Genomic DNA, 15,902 nt, shown 5'->3' on the forward strand with positions numbered 1-15,902 from the left:
GCATATTTAGGTAATTAAATATCATTCTTACCGATCTTAAGACTATGCTGTCCAAAATGCCCACGTCCCTTCCCCTCAGGCACTCACTCTCATAAGTAATAGTTGGGATAAGCTTTGCTTTTCGTACCTGGAGCAGTGGCGTGAGGCTTAGACTGGCAGTTTTATGTTTGATGGTTTTTAAAGCTACCGTGATTGAGTTGCCTCTTCTCTTGATGGCTTCTTTTTGTGCTTTGAACATGCCTTTGTTATCTATTATCACCCCCAGATACTTATATTCCTCAACTACTTCTATTGTTTGACCGGCCAAATGCCAACGGTGACTAGATGCATTCTTTTTTGGGTGTAGTCGCATTACCTTAGATCTATCTAAGTTGATGCTTAGACCTTTGTTAGCAAAATAGCTGTTGGTTGCGACTACCAGATGTTGAAGTCCGATCGGTATTCGGCTGATCAGAACAAGATCGTCTGCTTGCAGCAAATTTGAAAGTGAACGCCCTCCCATCCTTGGGGCGAGTGAATTTAATTTGTCCAGTTCTGTCCATAAATCAGCCATAATCAGATTGAACAACGTCTGGGCCAGCATTCCCCTGTTTGAAGCCCTTTGTGGTTGGTATTTTCCTGGACAGGGAGTTACTGTCTCCAAGCTTCACTTGGACCCACATCTCAGTGTGTAAAAGTATCAGCTGGTTTAAGAGAGCACATGGTGTATTCTTTTTATCGAGTTTGGTCCAAAATGTATTCCGGTATATGTTGTCGAAAGCCAATCAGTAGTCGGTAAAGCAGATGAAAAGTGGTAGTTTTACGGCTTTGACAGCGTCTATTAGTAAAGACAGCACGAGTATGTTCATTGTAGTTCCCATGCCCTTCTGATTGATGGGGATGGTTGATTTTTCGGTTGTCCAATCTGTAAAATCATCCAGAAGAAGGCCGGTGTAGTATTTGGCATCGTTTTCAATTAATGCTACCAACCTGTAGCTTTTTGCTTCATTCTTATACCCTCTTGTATATTGGGGATATGATGGATCCCCTCCAGGAATCTAGTATGCTTTCTCCTCCCGATATCTGTTAGAACAGCTGTAGTAGTGCAGCCGCCCAGTAATCAGGGTCTTTTTTTAATAGTATCGGTGGAATCCCGTTAAGACCTAGTGCGCCCTCCTGCTTGCCTTTAGCAATCCTGTTCTTGATCTGATTGGTTGAAAATGAGAGAGGATCAGTTGCTAATGGATTAGCTTGATTGAACAGTGTTACTCCGGGAGTGTAGCTGGGATTAGGCTTCCCAATCCTAAAACCTCCTGTTTGATGTTGAAATGTTGCAGAAGGTGAGTTGCCCAGGCTTTTTCCATTAGGTGTGAGTTGACTCTTTGTACGTTTGGATTCTCTAAACTGTTTATTGTGCGCCAGAACCTTGCACTGTTGTTAGTCTTCGAGTCATACAGTAGCTTGGCCCACAGCTTATCATTCGTTTCCGTTATAGCTTGCCAGATTACCTTTTTCTTGTTAGCTTTTAATTGTGTTAGCTCCTTCTGAATGGTGGGATCTGGTCCCATTCGTCAGAGCCTATGTAAAGTTTTGTTTATTGCTTTCTTGAGCTCCCACACGTTGGCGTTCTTAGAGATGGAGAGGTGATTATGTTGGTTGTCTGGTAATTATGGGGGGATCCATTTTTGAAGTGTTTCCCTAGATGCTGAGTGGGGCCCTTCCCTTGCTGAGTGCATTTCTCCTAATTTTTGGGTAAAAAGTTCCCAGCGTGTTAACACATTTGTATCTGCCTTTGCATTTTTCTGGTTGGTTGGTTTTACATTTTATCCTCCTGTAGTTCACTGTATAAATGGAGTTTGGATCCTCCACTGGCTGGGCTAGTATCGAGCTAAATGTGTTCATAGTAATTTCCTGTGGTAGATGGTCACTTTGGTCTTGTATCCCTATCTGGAAGTCTGCAATCTTGCTGTTAAGCGGTAGGGTTACAAAGATGTAATCTATTAGCGTACTGGTGTGAAATGCAGCTGCCGGGGGTTGGTCTCCCGGAAAACGCCCGTTGAGTGCCACAAAGCTCCAGTGTTCCATATCCCTTATGAAATTCCTAGCTACTCTTGATGGACTCCTCCATTTGCTCTCTTCCCGGCGGGAGATGTTCCAGGCCATAAGTAGTTCCTCCAGTAGTTCATCCCTTCTTCGAGTCCCTAATAGATGCATTTTAAAATCACCTGTCAGCAGAAAGTTGGACGTTGATTCTTCTGAGAGCAATCTTGGTATTTTGGATCCCACGAGTTTCATTCCTTTGACTTTGTTGCGTGGGTGAAGGTATGTGTTTAGCACTATTATTTGTTGTTTTTGGTTGTCATCACTTATATCCACTCTGAGAGCTTTTATTACATTTGTTGAGCTTCTTTTAGTATTTACATCCTTGGTCGCCGTTATGCTCTTAATTGACGAGTAGATTGTTAATCCACCCTTCAGGTGCCCGAAATTTGGCATCTTTTACTACTGGTAAATGATGTGTTTTAAAGCCATGTAAATGAAAAGGTCCGTCTAGCCATGTCTCTTGTAATAGAATGAGGTTGAAGCCTTGGAATTAAACCAGAAGCTCTCTGTCCGTTTAGTTTCCTAGTCTGTTTATATTCCAGGAGCAGAGTCATAGCTGGTGGTTGCCTACTGGAAGTTGTTTTGTTCTGGGTCTAGTGCTCTTGCTATATTGGTTTATTGTCCTGGCAAGCCAGGTCCAGTCTTCCGGTCTGGTCGCTAGGCTCCGATCTTTTAAATCTGTAAGCAGTGCGTCTGTGCTGCGTGTCCGTTTAAGCACCGATTGAGTCTGCTTACCCAGAGATGAAATGCATAGGGTTGCTTGCTCGTTTCCGATTGGTAGCAAGGGATCTGGGTAGCCCAGCTTTTGACAGAGCTGTATTTTAATTCCCCAGGCCTTTAGTTGGTCCTTTTCTTCCAGAATTCTCCTCACTGTTTCGTCTGAAGACCAAGTTGCCTTTGTTACTTTATGATCTGAGAGTTATTTGAAGATTTTAAACTCCATTTTTTCCAGGTCATGTGAACTTGTTTCCGCCAAGCTACTGATTGATTGAAGTAATTGTAGAATGTTTCTTCTGTTGAGGATGTCCCCACAGCCTCTGGACTTGTATACAGGAATGACCAGAATAGTGCAGCTTTTGAATTGTGGCTGGTTGGTAATTGGGGGTTTAGACTGGGTGGCCTGCCCCTCTTGGGTGGAGGAATTTGGAGAGTCAGCTTGGACTACATGGTCTTCCATAACAATGGGAATGTTCGTTGTAGAAACTGGGTATGAATGCTTATCATTAGTTGAAATGAGAAAGCAAAAAAAACCACAGATGATTGTGTGTCTTTTGCTTTCTCACTCTAAGTTCGCCGGGTATGCTGAGACGTGGGTCCCGGGCTCACTGTGCCACTGGATTCAAGCTATCCTGGCTGATGAGGGGTGAAACCCTGAACTCGGTCCTAGGATACTTGTTTCTGGTCCAGGTAGGACCTGGCTTAGCAGTTTGGGCTGGATTGTTCCCATGAGGCACAAGGTCAAGACTGATTTGCATATGGCCAGGTCTAAACTGGGATGGCATGGTGAGCAAAATAATGATGGATTTAACCCAGATCTCTTGCCTGGGGTTAAATGTTTTGATTTGTTCTACATTCCGTCCATCAATTGTGTCTTTTGCTAAAGAAGATACCAGCAGTCATAGTATAAAAAAAAAAAGACTGTGCCAATCAAACAGGTGAAGGTGTGGTGAAAACGTTTCTATCATAACAGGCCTTGTTACATGAAATTAGGAGGTGGCGTTACCTGTCTTATTGGCGTTAAAGATGCCTATGTTGTATTCCTGCATTTTTTGCAATTTCATTTTAGAGGTCATAAAGCACATCCGTAGATTTAAAAAAAATAATTATTATTTAAATCTTGCAGCTATTATGATGGTATTATTTAGGATGTACTATGTGAACAGTCTGTACTGGACTGCACGAGTAGAGAAAAGACGCATACGTATTTACCCTGTGCGGGTCATGGAACATTGCCATTTTGAAAAGAGGTATTCCATTTTTTCGCCGAATAGGCATGTACTGTACTGGCAAAAAGGGAACACACATGAGCATACGTATTCGATAAGAACACATGTTCTCTAAAATAGGTTTTCGCCATCAACAGTGCATATAGTGACCTAAAGTGTTAAACAGACGCCCAGCTTTCCACTAATCCTGCCTGCAAAGATCATTGACTAGAAGCATTGTTTGGTCCTTCAGATAAGCTCTGGTAGTATGAAGCTTGTTACGTTCTGTTATAGGCATTTGCTATAGCGTAGCAACTCACACCCAAAGGTGCATCTCAGCGCTTTGAAACTCAGTCAGCAAAGTGCTGTTAGAACATCTATGTCTTTAGAAGTTTTTGGAACTTAGACGGATCCTGATAAAACTGAATATGCTGAGGAATCTTGTTCCAGTGACGTGGGGCAAGATATGAATAGGATCTGCCTCCAAATCTGGAAGTGCGGATGTGAGGGATAGCAAAGCTTGATTTGCTGACCTGAGCAATTTCGTAGGCTGATGGTAGCTAAGTCTACCGTGCAATGTAAGATGGTAATCACTTGGTTAGTGCCTTTTAAGGCCAGCTTGATTTTACTTGAGATGCTACTTATATGCCAAGAATTGCAAATGACAACCAAGCATGCATAGTGCCTCAATGTGACACAATGCATTTTACTCCTACGGTTAGTGCTTTCCATTGATTAAATGTACCAACATTTTGAGCTGTGTGGCAACTCTTCTGGTTCGCCGAAGTTGACTTGAGCCAATGGAATTCAGTGACTGTCTATAATGAGAGCATCCATCTATAACCTCGTCTCAATCTTTTTTTTATTTACTGCTGGCTTGATGGTGTTCCTTCCATTATCCTAGCGATGCTCAGATTACTTACCTGTAATCTTTATTACTTTAAATTTCTCAGTACGTTTTGAAGATGTCTGAAACTCATTACAAGACAGAATTTAGAGAAAGCAAGGCAGCACTCTCCCATGGCACTGGCCCGTACTCCAGCTAATGTGCCGCGCTCCAGTTTTCAGGAGTAACTTGCCACAACAACCTTGGATGCCGACACAAGTGCCTCCTTGAGAGAGAGAAAAGAGTAGAATAGGAAGCAATGATCTTGTGTACTGAGAAAGGAGAGGGAGAACTGGAGTAACGAAGATTACCAGTAAGTAATCCGAGCATACTCTCCTCATCACCTTATGTTTCAGCCTTTACCTTCTGAGAATTTGCGAAATTGCCCTGATCTTGGTTCCACAAATCAAAACATAGAAACATGGCAAAAAAGCAGATGCGTCTGACCAGACATGAACTGGAATTATGTATATGATGTTTGTTATGCTACGTAAACTATTAAATGTGCTCTTTTGTTTTCTAGAAACCCAAGCATCCGACAACTGGCTTGATCGGCATCACATTTGCATTTCATATTTGCAGCGAAGTTCACATAGCGGGCTTCAAGTACAACTTGACGTCTCAAAACAGTTCATTACACTATTATGGGAGCGACACCATGAATTCCATGGCACAGGTACTAAGACACTCCGATAAATGAGTATTCACTGCTGTTATTTCTTTCTTGTTTTCATTGAACAAGGCTTTAAGCTTTTCAGGTGACCGCATTGTGATTTGTGGTGTCAGGCCAAATATTGTACATACTTCACCACTAATCTTGAGGGATGGTTTGGCATGTTCGCCACCAATGTTTTCTGTGTTCAAACTACTTATTTGGTAAAAGGTGTGGAAAGTTATGAAGATTTAAGTCAACAAATTTACTGACGTTTATTTAAAAAAAAAAAACCACTAGATTCATAAAGGTTACAGGTAGAAAGTCTGAACAAAGTCGGTTTTGTGGGAAAACATTGCTGAGGAATACACTTATCTGGAGACATTTTTTGCAAATCCGTTTTAGCAGGAAAATTTGAAAAAACAGCTTTTTTTGAGATTTTAATGCTAAATGTGAAGTTGTGCAAATTAGACAAACATTGCAGTCTTTGCGAAGTGTGACGTTTGTCACCTGCATAAAACCTCATGGGCAAAATTTGAATATTGTACATCTCAAATTTGGTAGAAAGTAAACAAGTATAAGTTGCCGCAAGTTTTGTTAATTATTTGAAACGAGTTTAGAGTATCTAGCAAGTGAGTGGGGAAGTGTACAAAATGCACATCAAAATTAGGCTTATCTGCTACTCGGAGGATGATATCAAAAGAAGTCCAAGAGATAATGAAAATGCAGTGGTGAATATCCTGGCTTCTGTGCTAGTTTCTGAGCTTCAGCTTAATGCTCATTGGATGAGTATTGCGGTGGTGGGGCAAGAGTGGGCTTTATTGGCATTGCATGTGTTGTCCTGTAATTGTGTTTTTTTACTTTTTGTTGGGTACTCCTTTCTTTTACATAAAAGAAGGAAACCGGGTTAGTTGAAAGTGGTATACCATAACAGTTAAGAATCAACATAAAGCGACCACTTAACTGGTTATGGCTTTTCCATCTTGAATGCCAAACCTGTTTGGAATTTTTTTTGTATGTGTGCATAAACTCAGATAGTAGTTAGTTGTGGCACAGGGGTATTGGGCAACCAAGCAAATACCCTGAGCTGCATTAAAGCACTTCACGCTATAAACCTATAGATGGCCAGAATGGTTTAGACCATTAAGGCTTAAAAATGTTGTTGGTGATTAGTCATTAAATAATGGTGACTTATTGCTGCACTCTCTTAATATTCTTAATAGTGGTTCCTTGTTGAGGAAGTGATGCCGATAACTTTTTAGGATTTTTGTAATTTAGTGACAGATGTCACAATAAGGCAAAATAGCACAATACGACAAATGCTGTAAACCGTATGCTTGAGCTTCCTCAAACTCATTGGCTAATAGAACATTGCTCAGAAAATATAAATTTTCAGAATGTTGACAAATTAACTATGACTCGACACCCCCTCTTCCCTCCCCCCCCCCCCCCCCCCCCCCCCCCCCCAGCCCATGCAGCAGCATGTCCGTGGCAAGAAAAGGTTAACCAAAATGTATGTTCTTCTATGTATTTTCAGTGTAGTGGTGATTGAAACCCGGTTGTCATGCTCTATTAGGCAGTAGTTGTTAGTATTCCTTTTTGGACACGTGGAACAGCAATGTCCTGCAGGCTAAATCAGTCAGTCTACTGCACATTTCTATCCCTAGTGCTTTGGTGTGCGATTTCTCGTGCATCACAATGGTGTGGCACAAACGAGACTTTGAGGCAGGCAGCAACTGACCAGCACGTCAGCTCTAGGTACTTAGAAGTTTCTGTCAGCAGATTATCGTTACTTACCTTGTGCTGTAGTGGTGCCATTTTGCTTCCCAATTCTTGAGGGTTTCACTCAAATCAAATCAAAACAAGCTTTATCCGATTTAAGCAATTAAATCATAAAAGCGTAATACATTAAAAGATTAAAATTAGGTAATGCGAGACCATTAAATTACACGGTTGAAGGCTTCAAATTTGAAACATATTCATGGGTTATTCATTTCATCAAATAAAGGTTGTAATCTCTTAAAAGAGCATTCATACATAGGAATGCTAAAATTCATGTAACAAATTAAAACTTGGGGGATTACATTGTTTTTCGGGTTCTAATCACACCCTTCAAATAGTTTGCTATAGATTCAATGAAAAACTCTTCATCCAGAAATTGTAATTTAAGAAAAGCAGGCCGACGGTGTCTCAGACCCAACCTCTTCAGTATTGGCAAAATCCATCTTCTGGGCAAAAAAACATAACATTTGCAAAAGAACAACACATGTATTGTAGACTAGGAAGAAATATCGTCACAATGACAGATTTGAGGGTTTCACTCAATGGAGAGTGCCCCTGCTCCTCAAGTAATTGTTTACAATTGTCGCTGCAAGACAAATTCTAGTTTCACTGGATGGAATCAAATCTAACTGAAACCCAGCATTCCTGGATCTGCCATTACTTTAAGTAAGTTTATGCAAAGTGTTATATAGAGTTTATTAATTCTTTCTTTGCCAAGAATAACATTTAAATTGAGTCTGTACCAGTTGGACTTGAACCAGGTTGGGCTTGAACAGTTGACCATGTGACCTGGGGTGCTGGTTATTTCCTAAGTCATTGTTGGTGAAGCTGTATGATTACCTCGTTCCATTGGGAATTTCTTGTTCATCTTGGTGTTTGGTATGTGTTATTTAATGTACAGAAGTAAATATACACCCTTTCATGTGTTACCCTTGTGTACATTAAGTTATAAGTGTACAAATATTCTGTTAGTTTTCTGGGAACGCCAGTGGGCTCTTGGAAACCACAGCTGATTGTCTCCAGAACTTGCAATGTAATTCCCCTCTTCCTGTCTGATCACTCTCCTCTTCACTATTTACACCAATTTGCTCTAGGTGTAGCGTCGATGGCAAAGCTATCCAGTGACTCTTTGCTTCATACTTTGTTAGGCTGTGATAGTGCACCATCTGGGTCTGTATAAACGTGTGTGGTGCTCTTGGTCTCCATCTGCTCCACCTCACTATCATTTTGATTTTTTTAATGCAGTAAAAAGCTATAAACCCTGACAACTCAAAAGAAATCCCGAAAAGTGCGTATGTTCGGAGTTTGAACACCCTACGGAATCGATCTGTCGGTGGTGCAGCCCATCCTGCTTCTGAGTGAATAGATGGTCGTCTTTGTGAAGCATGATTTGTCATACAGAAACACAGATTAATCAAATAATTTAGGCCTGCCAATTCACCGCAGATTACCACTGTAGAGGTCCAAACGTGTATTGCATTAGTTAACTACAATCATAACAAATAAAAATGAAGAATAAACAGATAAAATATATTTTTAAAACACACCAAAGCACGAGCCATAGCCATGCATACAAAAACTAAAATCACAATTTCGCGTCTATGGGCTTTATATTATCAGTCAATCAATAAAAATGTTCTTTTACAATTAATAACAAAATGACCCTATTCTTCAGTGTATGCTTTGCTCTCCATCAAAATTCTCTTTGAATATTTCTTTATTACTGCCAATAAAAGTGGGCATGTACGGAGGATGTAAATCCTTGTCTCCCTATGATAGATAGTTGAACAACCTAAAGGACCTCCAGTTCTGTACACCATGATCCTCTAACATCTGGCAGTGGGGTCAAAAAGAATCGAAGCCCAGTAAATTTATGACATATTTCACTACAAAGGTGTGCATGTAAATAAAGGGGGTATAGACCTGCTCATAGGGAGAGACCCTAAACTAATACTTTTTCTGCTGCAGGTATTTTAAGTCTAAGCCATGGCTTACTCATCTTAAAATTTCCTTCAGAGTCCTTTTCAATGTTCTATCGTAATTTTGTTTCCCTCCAAAACAGGCTCACTTCTAACTATCTGCAGTATTTTCCAAATTAATTAACCACGGTCACATTCTTCCCTTGTATATTGTGTTAATTTCCATACCATTCCCTCCGCAATTCAATTATACTGGGCAAAATATGCCTTGGAGTACTTATGAACAGAAATTACAATTTATCATGTTTCTTTAGCCTTCTGTATTGATTTCTGAAAACCATATAGGGCTAAGGCCTGCATAGTAAATTAAAAGAATATTGGAGAGGGCAATGCTCTCCTTCTTTCTGCTGTCTGCTCAGTAAAGACTCATGCTAACCAAGGTGTCTAGAGAAGGGAGGAGGGTTCCAATTCAAGAGTCAATGGAAGGGAGTATATTACGATTACAACCTAGTGTTGAAATCTGAAGGATGAAGGTTCATCCTGGCTCTGAAATATATTTCCAATAGAAATGTTTTCATAAAGTGACACTGAGTAAAATTCCTCTTCTAAAGCAAATACATTTACTTTGCTCAGTGGATTTAAATTACACCTATGTTCGAAGCATATGAGCTGTAGATCATATGCTGTTCATAGATCGCCACCTAGTGTTGGGTCCGGATGTTTGCACCTTGTTTTTCTTCAAAGAAGTCTTTGCAGTCACGAGGTAGGTGACTCCTCCTTTCGGGGATAGTGCGCATGGGCATCAACTCAATTGTTAGATTTCTTTTTTTCCGCCATCGGGTTCGTATGTGAATTGTTGCGCTCGGGTTCTGCACTGTTCTTCGGGCCCCCTTAGATGCACAATCTACTACCCTTGACTGTATCGTTTACACTCGAAAACCTTTGATCAGAAGATTCGTGGAAGGCCGTTGGGCCTACCCGCTCCGGGGTCGGTAGCAGTCGATGGAACGGACTCCATTCAAGTTCTGTCCAGGGTGTCGCGCTAAGTTTACGCGCACCAACTTGCACAAAGTGTGCAATCTTTGCCTATCCCTGGAACACGACGAGAAGGACTGCGACGTGTGTCGGTCGTTTTGATCGAAGAAGACGCTCCGTGACCGTCGGGCTCGACGTCACGAAATGTACCAGCAAAGTGGCTCCCCGCTGGATCTCCTCGAGGAGGAGTCCAAACACGAAGAATCACATGCGCAGGAATCCGAAATGGAGGAGGAACACATCTCCATGTCTGAAGCTGACTCCGATGCCAAAGACCTCACACTGGGACAACAGATCTTGAGTACAGAGACTTCCTTCCCCTACCATCTCCTCCATACAAAGGCTCTGGTCCCTCCTCTGCCTTCGGGCCAAGGTCCGCACCGAGAAAAGGTTTAGAACGCCCCGCCTTAGAGTTTGGCGCCGAAACATAAACAACAGCCTCCTGGCTCGGGCTCACTCGACCCCACGCTCGTGCCAACTCGAAACCTTCGGCTTCAAAATCCAAACACCTTCTGGTTTCCAGGCCACCGGTGCATAAGACTAAATCTTCGGTGCCGAAACTTTTGACACCAAAACCAGCTAACCAGAGCTAAAGAGCCTCGGACCGATATTCCACCTTCGGATCCGAAACAGAAGAAGATTGTGATTTATCCAGAAACTGGATATATTTATGCCAAATGTCCTGAGAAGAGGAAAATGGGCTTGCAAGAAGACTACCACATTCCTCTAAAAAGGAAAATGTGGGTTCTAACCCTTCTCCACCATACATTCCACATTCTTCACCCATGATCTAAATGTACTCATTACACCTACTCATTCTCCTCCACCACCATCACCTGACCCAAAGGATACATGGGATGGGGATATAGATGACTGCACACCACAGGATACTGACCCATGGGATAATTATAATGCTGACCCTCAACCAGATAATGAGCCCGACCTTTATCCATCCAGACCTTCTCCTCCAGATGATAACATTGGATATATTGAGCTCGTTAACAGAGCTGCACAATATCATAGAGTAGAGCTTCATAAAGAGACTTTCAAGGAGGATTTTTTGTTTGACACACTAAGTTAATCTCAAAGAGCTACACAAACATTACCAATGTTAAAGGGTATGCTTACACATACTAATGACATCTTTAAAGACCCTGTAAGAGCTAGAATCATCACTCCTAGGGTAGAAATAAAGTACAAATCTGCACCTAATGACCCTGTATATATCAAAGGCCAGTTACCCTTGGACTCTCTGGTAGTTTCCAATACTCGTAAAAGAGCTAATTCGCAAACAGGTAGAGCCCCTCCTCCTGATAGAGTCCAAATTTATTGACATTTCGGACAAAAGGGTAGCGTTTCATGCAGCTAATCATTGGCGCATTGCCAATGCTCAAGCACTAATGGCAAGGTATGATGGACCCCATTATGATGAGCTTGAAAAGCTCATTGAATTTCATCCTGATGAGCATAAGTCTAGAGCTAGTGCCCTTATTCAAGAGGGTAAATTAGTAACTAATAGCTGTATCAGGTGTGCTCTAGATCAGACAGACACAACAGCTCAGGCAGTAAACACTAGTGTACTGCTCTGTAGACATAATTGGTTAAGAATTTCAGGATTCAAGCCTGAGGTGCACGCCTCTATTTTTAATCAACCTTTGACAAAGAACACCTCTTTGGTCCAGCGTCGATACATCACTAGAAAAGATGAAAAAGGATACTGAAGTTGCTAAGTCCATGGGGGCCTTACAATCACCTTCCAACAAGGATCCTTTCATCGCTCATTTTACAGGGGCGGCTCCAAAAATGTGTCTACAGACAATCCCTCCTCCTCTTACAAGGGCAACAATCAGTCGCCTTCAAGAGGTTATTTTACAGGTGGATATAGAGGAAATAACGGCAAGTGAAGAAGCAGAGGTAACTCAACACGCACTTACCCTGCAAATACCAAACAGTGACTTCCTTTCCATACCCCCAACCATTCTACTCCTGTCGGGGAACGTCTTTCCCAATTTCTACCTATTTTGAATATGATTACATCAGACAAACGTGTTCTATAAATTATACAATCTGGTTATTGCCTGGAGCTTACAAGCACTCCACCAAACATTCCTCCAAGGTCACACCTCATGTCACAAGAACATCTCACCCTTATAAAGCAAGAGGTTCTCTCTTTGTTGTGGAAAGGTGTAATAGAACCAGTCCCTTTACCATACCAGGGGCGTACTCCCTCTACTTTCTAATTCCCAAAAAGGATGGCTTTCTCAGGCCTATATTAGACCTCAGAGAACTAAATCTATACATTGTCGGACCATTTTCATATGGTAACATTCCAACAAGTGCTTCCCCTTCTTCAGCAAAGCGACTTTCTCTCCACTCTGAATTTTAAGGACACTTACTTTCATATTCCAATACCGCAAATACCATAGGTCTGTGGCAGCAGGTCAGCACTATCAATTCAAAGTCCTCCCATTCGGAGTAACAACCGCACCCAGGGTTTTCACAAAATGCTTGGCAGTAGTCGCAGCCCATCTAAGACGACAACATATTCATATCTTCCCATACTTAAGACGACTGGCTTATAAAGGCCAGCTTGCACAACAGCTGTCTAGGCCACTCACAAAAAACAGTTCAATTGCGCCACGAGCTAGGATTCACAGTAAATCTGTCCAAGTCCCATCTCCAACCATCCACGTCTCAAGCATATCTAGGAGCTACTATAAACACACAAAACGCTCTAGCATACCCAACTCCATCCTGAGTCCGGAATATGCAAACTCTGTCTCGGTTTCAGCCCCAACACTCCTTACCAGCTCGAGTGTTCATGCAGTTACTGGGAATGAAAGAGTCTTGCATTTTTATAGTCCCCTACGCAAGACTTCAAATGTGTCCCCTACAGGAATGCTTAGCTCGTCAGTGGAACCAAGCTCACAGTCAGTTATAAGATCTAATGTTGGTAGACAGCCGCACCCATCGCTCTCTGCAGTGGTGGAACAAAACCGTTTAAAAGGGCGGCCCTTCAGCGACTTGGTTCCGCAGATAGTATTGACAGCAGACTCATCACTGACAGGTTAGGGAGTGCATCTCCAAACCAACACAATTCAGGGCATTTGGAGTTTGCAGCAGAAACAGCATCATATAAATAATCTAGAGCTGCTAGCGATTTTTCTGGCGCTGAAAGCATTTCAAGTTCAGCTAGTGTGCAATACTGTCCTAATTCGTACAGACAACATGACAGTCATGTACTAAATACAAAAACATGGAGGGGGACACACTCTCCAGCTGTCATAGCTAGCACAGACCATCTGGAAATGGGCATACAACACAAAATATATCTCCTAGCAGAAGACCTTCCAGGAGTAAACAATCAGATGGCAGATTTGCTCAGACGTCAGACACAGCAAATCCACTAATGGGAAATACAACCTCAAATTCTCCTCCCATTCTTCTAAAGGTGGGGTTTCCCATTCATAGACCTGTTCACCACACATCTAAAGGCAAAATGCCCAAACTTTGCGTCCAGGTATCCATACCCATTGTCCAAAGGCAATGCACTATGGATGAATTGGTTGGGAATATTTGCTTAAGGTTTTCCACCTCTCCCACTCATTCCATGAGGGGTTTGGAAACTCAAACAAGCGTCCCTGACACTAATCCTAGTTGCTACCACATGGGCATGTCAACCTTGGTTCATAACCCTATTGGAACATTCAGTAGTTCCTCACCAAAAACTATGTTTTACACCCAATCTTCTCACACAGAACCATGGAGACATAAGACAGCCTGACCCCAGTCAACTCAATCTGGCAATCTGGCTCCTGAAGTCTTAGAGTTTGGCTATTTTAATCTACCGCAAGACTGCATTAATATTATCAAAGAAGCTAGACGTCTTACCACAAGAGCCTGCTATGCAGCAAAGTGAAAGCGGTTTGTGATACACTGTAATAACCATATCAACCCGCTTGATGCTTCTGTACAAAACAATATAGGTTATTTGTTACATCTACAACATTCCAATTTAGTGTACACATCCATACACTTATATCTAGCTGCAAACCTCCAGAATAGACAACATCTATCTCTTTTTAGAGTGCCCATTATCAAAGCCTTTATGGAGGGACTCGAGTCATTCCCCCGAGACATCCACCTACTCCAGTGTGGAATCTCCGTATTCTTCTCACCAGACTAATGGGTCCACCCTTTGAACCATTGCACAAATGTGAACTGCTTTCCTCGTTGTTATCACATCACTCAGAAGAGTGGGTGAGCTTCAGGCATTAACTATAGAAGAACCCTTTTTACAAATGCACCAAAATAAAGTGGACTAATCCTAAGATTCCTCCTAAAGTCATTTCTGCTTTTCATATTAATCAATCTGTTGAGTTACCTGTGTTCTTCCCTCAACCAGATTCAGTGGCAGAACGTGCCCTACACACATTAGATGTAAAGAGAGCATTGCTTTATTACATAGAAAGGACAAAACATTTCTGTAACACAAATCAACTATTTTTCGCTTTTGCTCCACCACACAAAGGCAATCCCATATCTAAATCAGGTATTGCAAGGTGGATAGTCAAGTGCATTAAAATATGCTATGCAGAAGCAAAACAAACGTTAACAGTTCCACCGAGAGCACACGCTACACGCAAACTGGGGGCTTCTGTGGCATTCTTAGGAAATATACCCATAAATGACATATGCGAAGCTGCAACATGGTCTACACCTCACACATTAATAAAACACTATTGTGTGGATGTGTAAGCAAGACAACAAGCTAGAGTGGGCCAGGCAGTTTTATGTACACTATTTTAGACTACTGCAACAGATACAGGTTAGCCACCGCTTTGGGAGATAACCGCTATGTAAACTATGCACAACATATGATCTACAGCTCATATGCCTCGAACTGAAAATGCTACTTACCCAGTATGCATCTGTTCTTAGCATATAGAGCTGTAGAGTCACAATGCGCCTATCCGCCTCCCCGGGTACCTATATCTGTTGCAGTAACATCTTACTTAGATACATGCATTCATGGACATCTCTTTTTACTACTCTTACATACTCCATTATCACCCTCTGCAGAAAAACAATCTAACAATGGAGTCAATGCCCATGCGCACTTTCACCGAAAGCAGGAGTCACCTACCTCGTGACTGGAAAGACTTCTTCGAAGAAAAACAAATGGCAAACATCCGGACCCAACACTAGATGGTGATCTATGCACAGCATATGACTCTACAGCTCTATATGCCAAGAACAGATGCATACTGGGCAAGTAGCATTTTCCTTCTGCATGCTCATTTATCTGAAACACACAAAATACCTATTCTTCACCATTGGAAACAAGTCCAAGACGCTTCAGTTGTAGCTCAGGCTGATACCAATGTTTGTAATTCTTTGATTCCAGTTATACCCCATCTGGGAAGAGAAGGAACTGTGTGTACACCTACTTGTATGATTAGCTCCTCCAGGGGGGCATCAGTCTAGTAGTGGAGCAAAGCTTGCAAGTATGTAGGATGCCCTTACAGGGTGCCAGTGTGGAGCCTGGTGGGCCTTGGAGCAGAGAGTTACCACTATCCAAATGCAAGAGTACAAGTGCTTGAACATTAGACTGAAATAGC

The 15,902-nt window shown here is 41.9% G+C and overlaps 1 protein-coding gene across 7 annotated transcripts in view; it reads left to right on the forward strand.

The window, feature by feature from the left end:
- ST3GAL6 (ST3 beta-galactoside alpha-2,3-sialyltransferase 6) overlaps positions 1-15,902 on the forward strand; it is a 722,381-nt gene that overhangs the window by 673,120 nt on the left and 33,359 nt on the right. For all 7 annotated transcript variants that reach the window (XM_085622352.1, XM_085622351.1, XM_085622348.1 and 4 more), the window contains one exon: positions 5,417-5,569. In XM_085622352.1, the coding sequence (XP_085478478.1) occupies positions 5,417-5,569 (153 nt within the window). The remainder of the gene's footprint in view (positions 1-5,416; positions 5,570-15,902) is intronic.

This window comes from Triturus cristatus, chromosome 8 (genome assembly GCF_964204655.1).
Source record: "Triturus cristatus chromosome 8, aTriCri1.1, whole genome shotgun sequence".
Taxonomy (NCBI): Eukaryota; Metazoa; Chordata; class Amphibia; order Caudata; family Salamandridae; genus Triturus; species Triturus cristatus.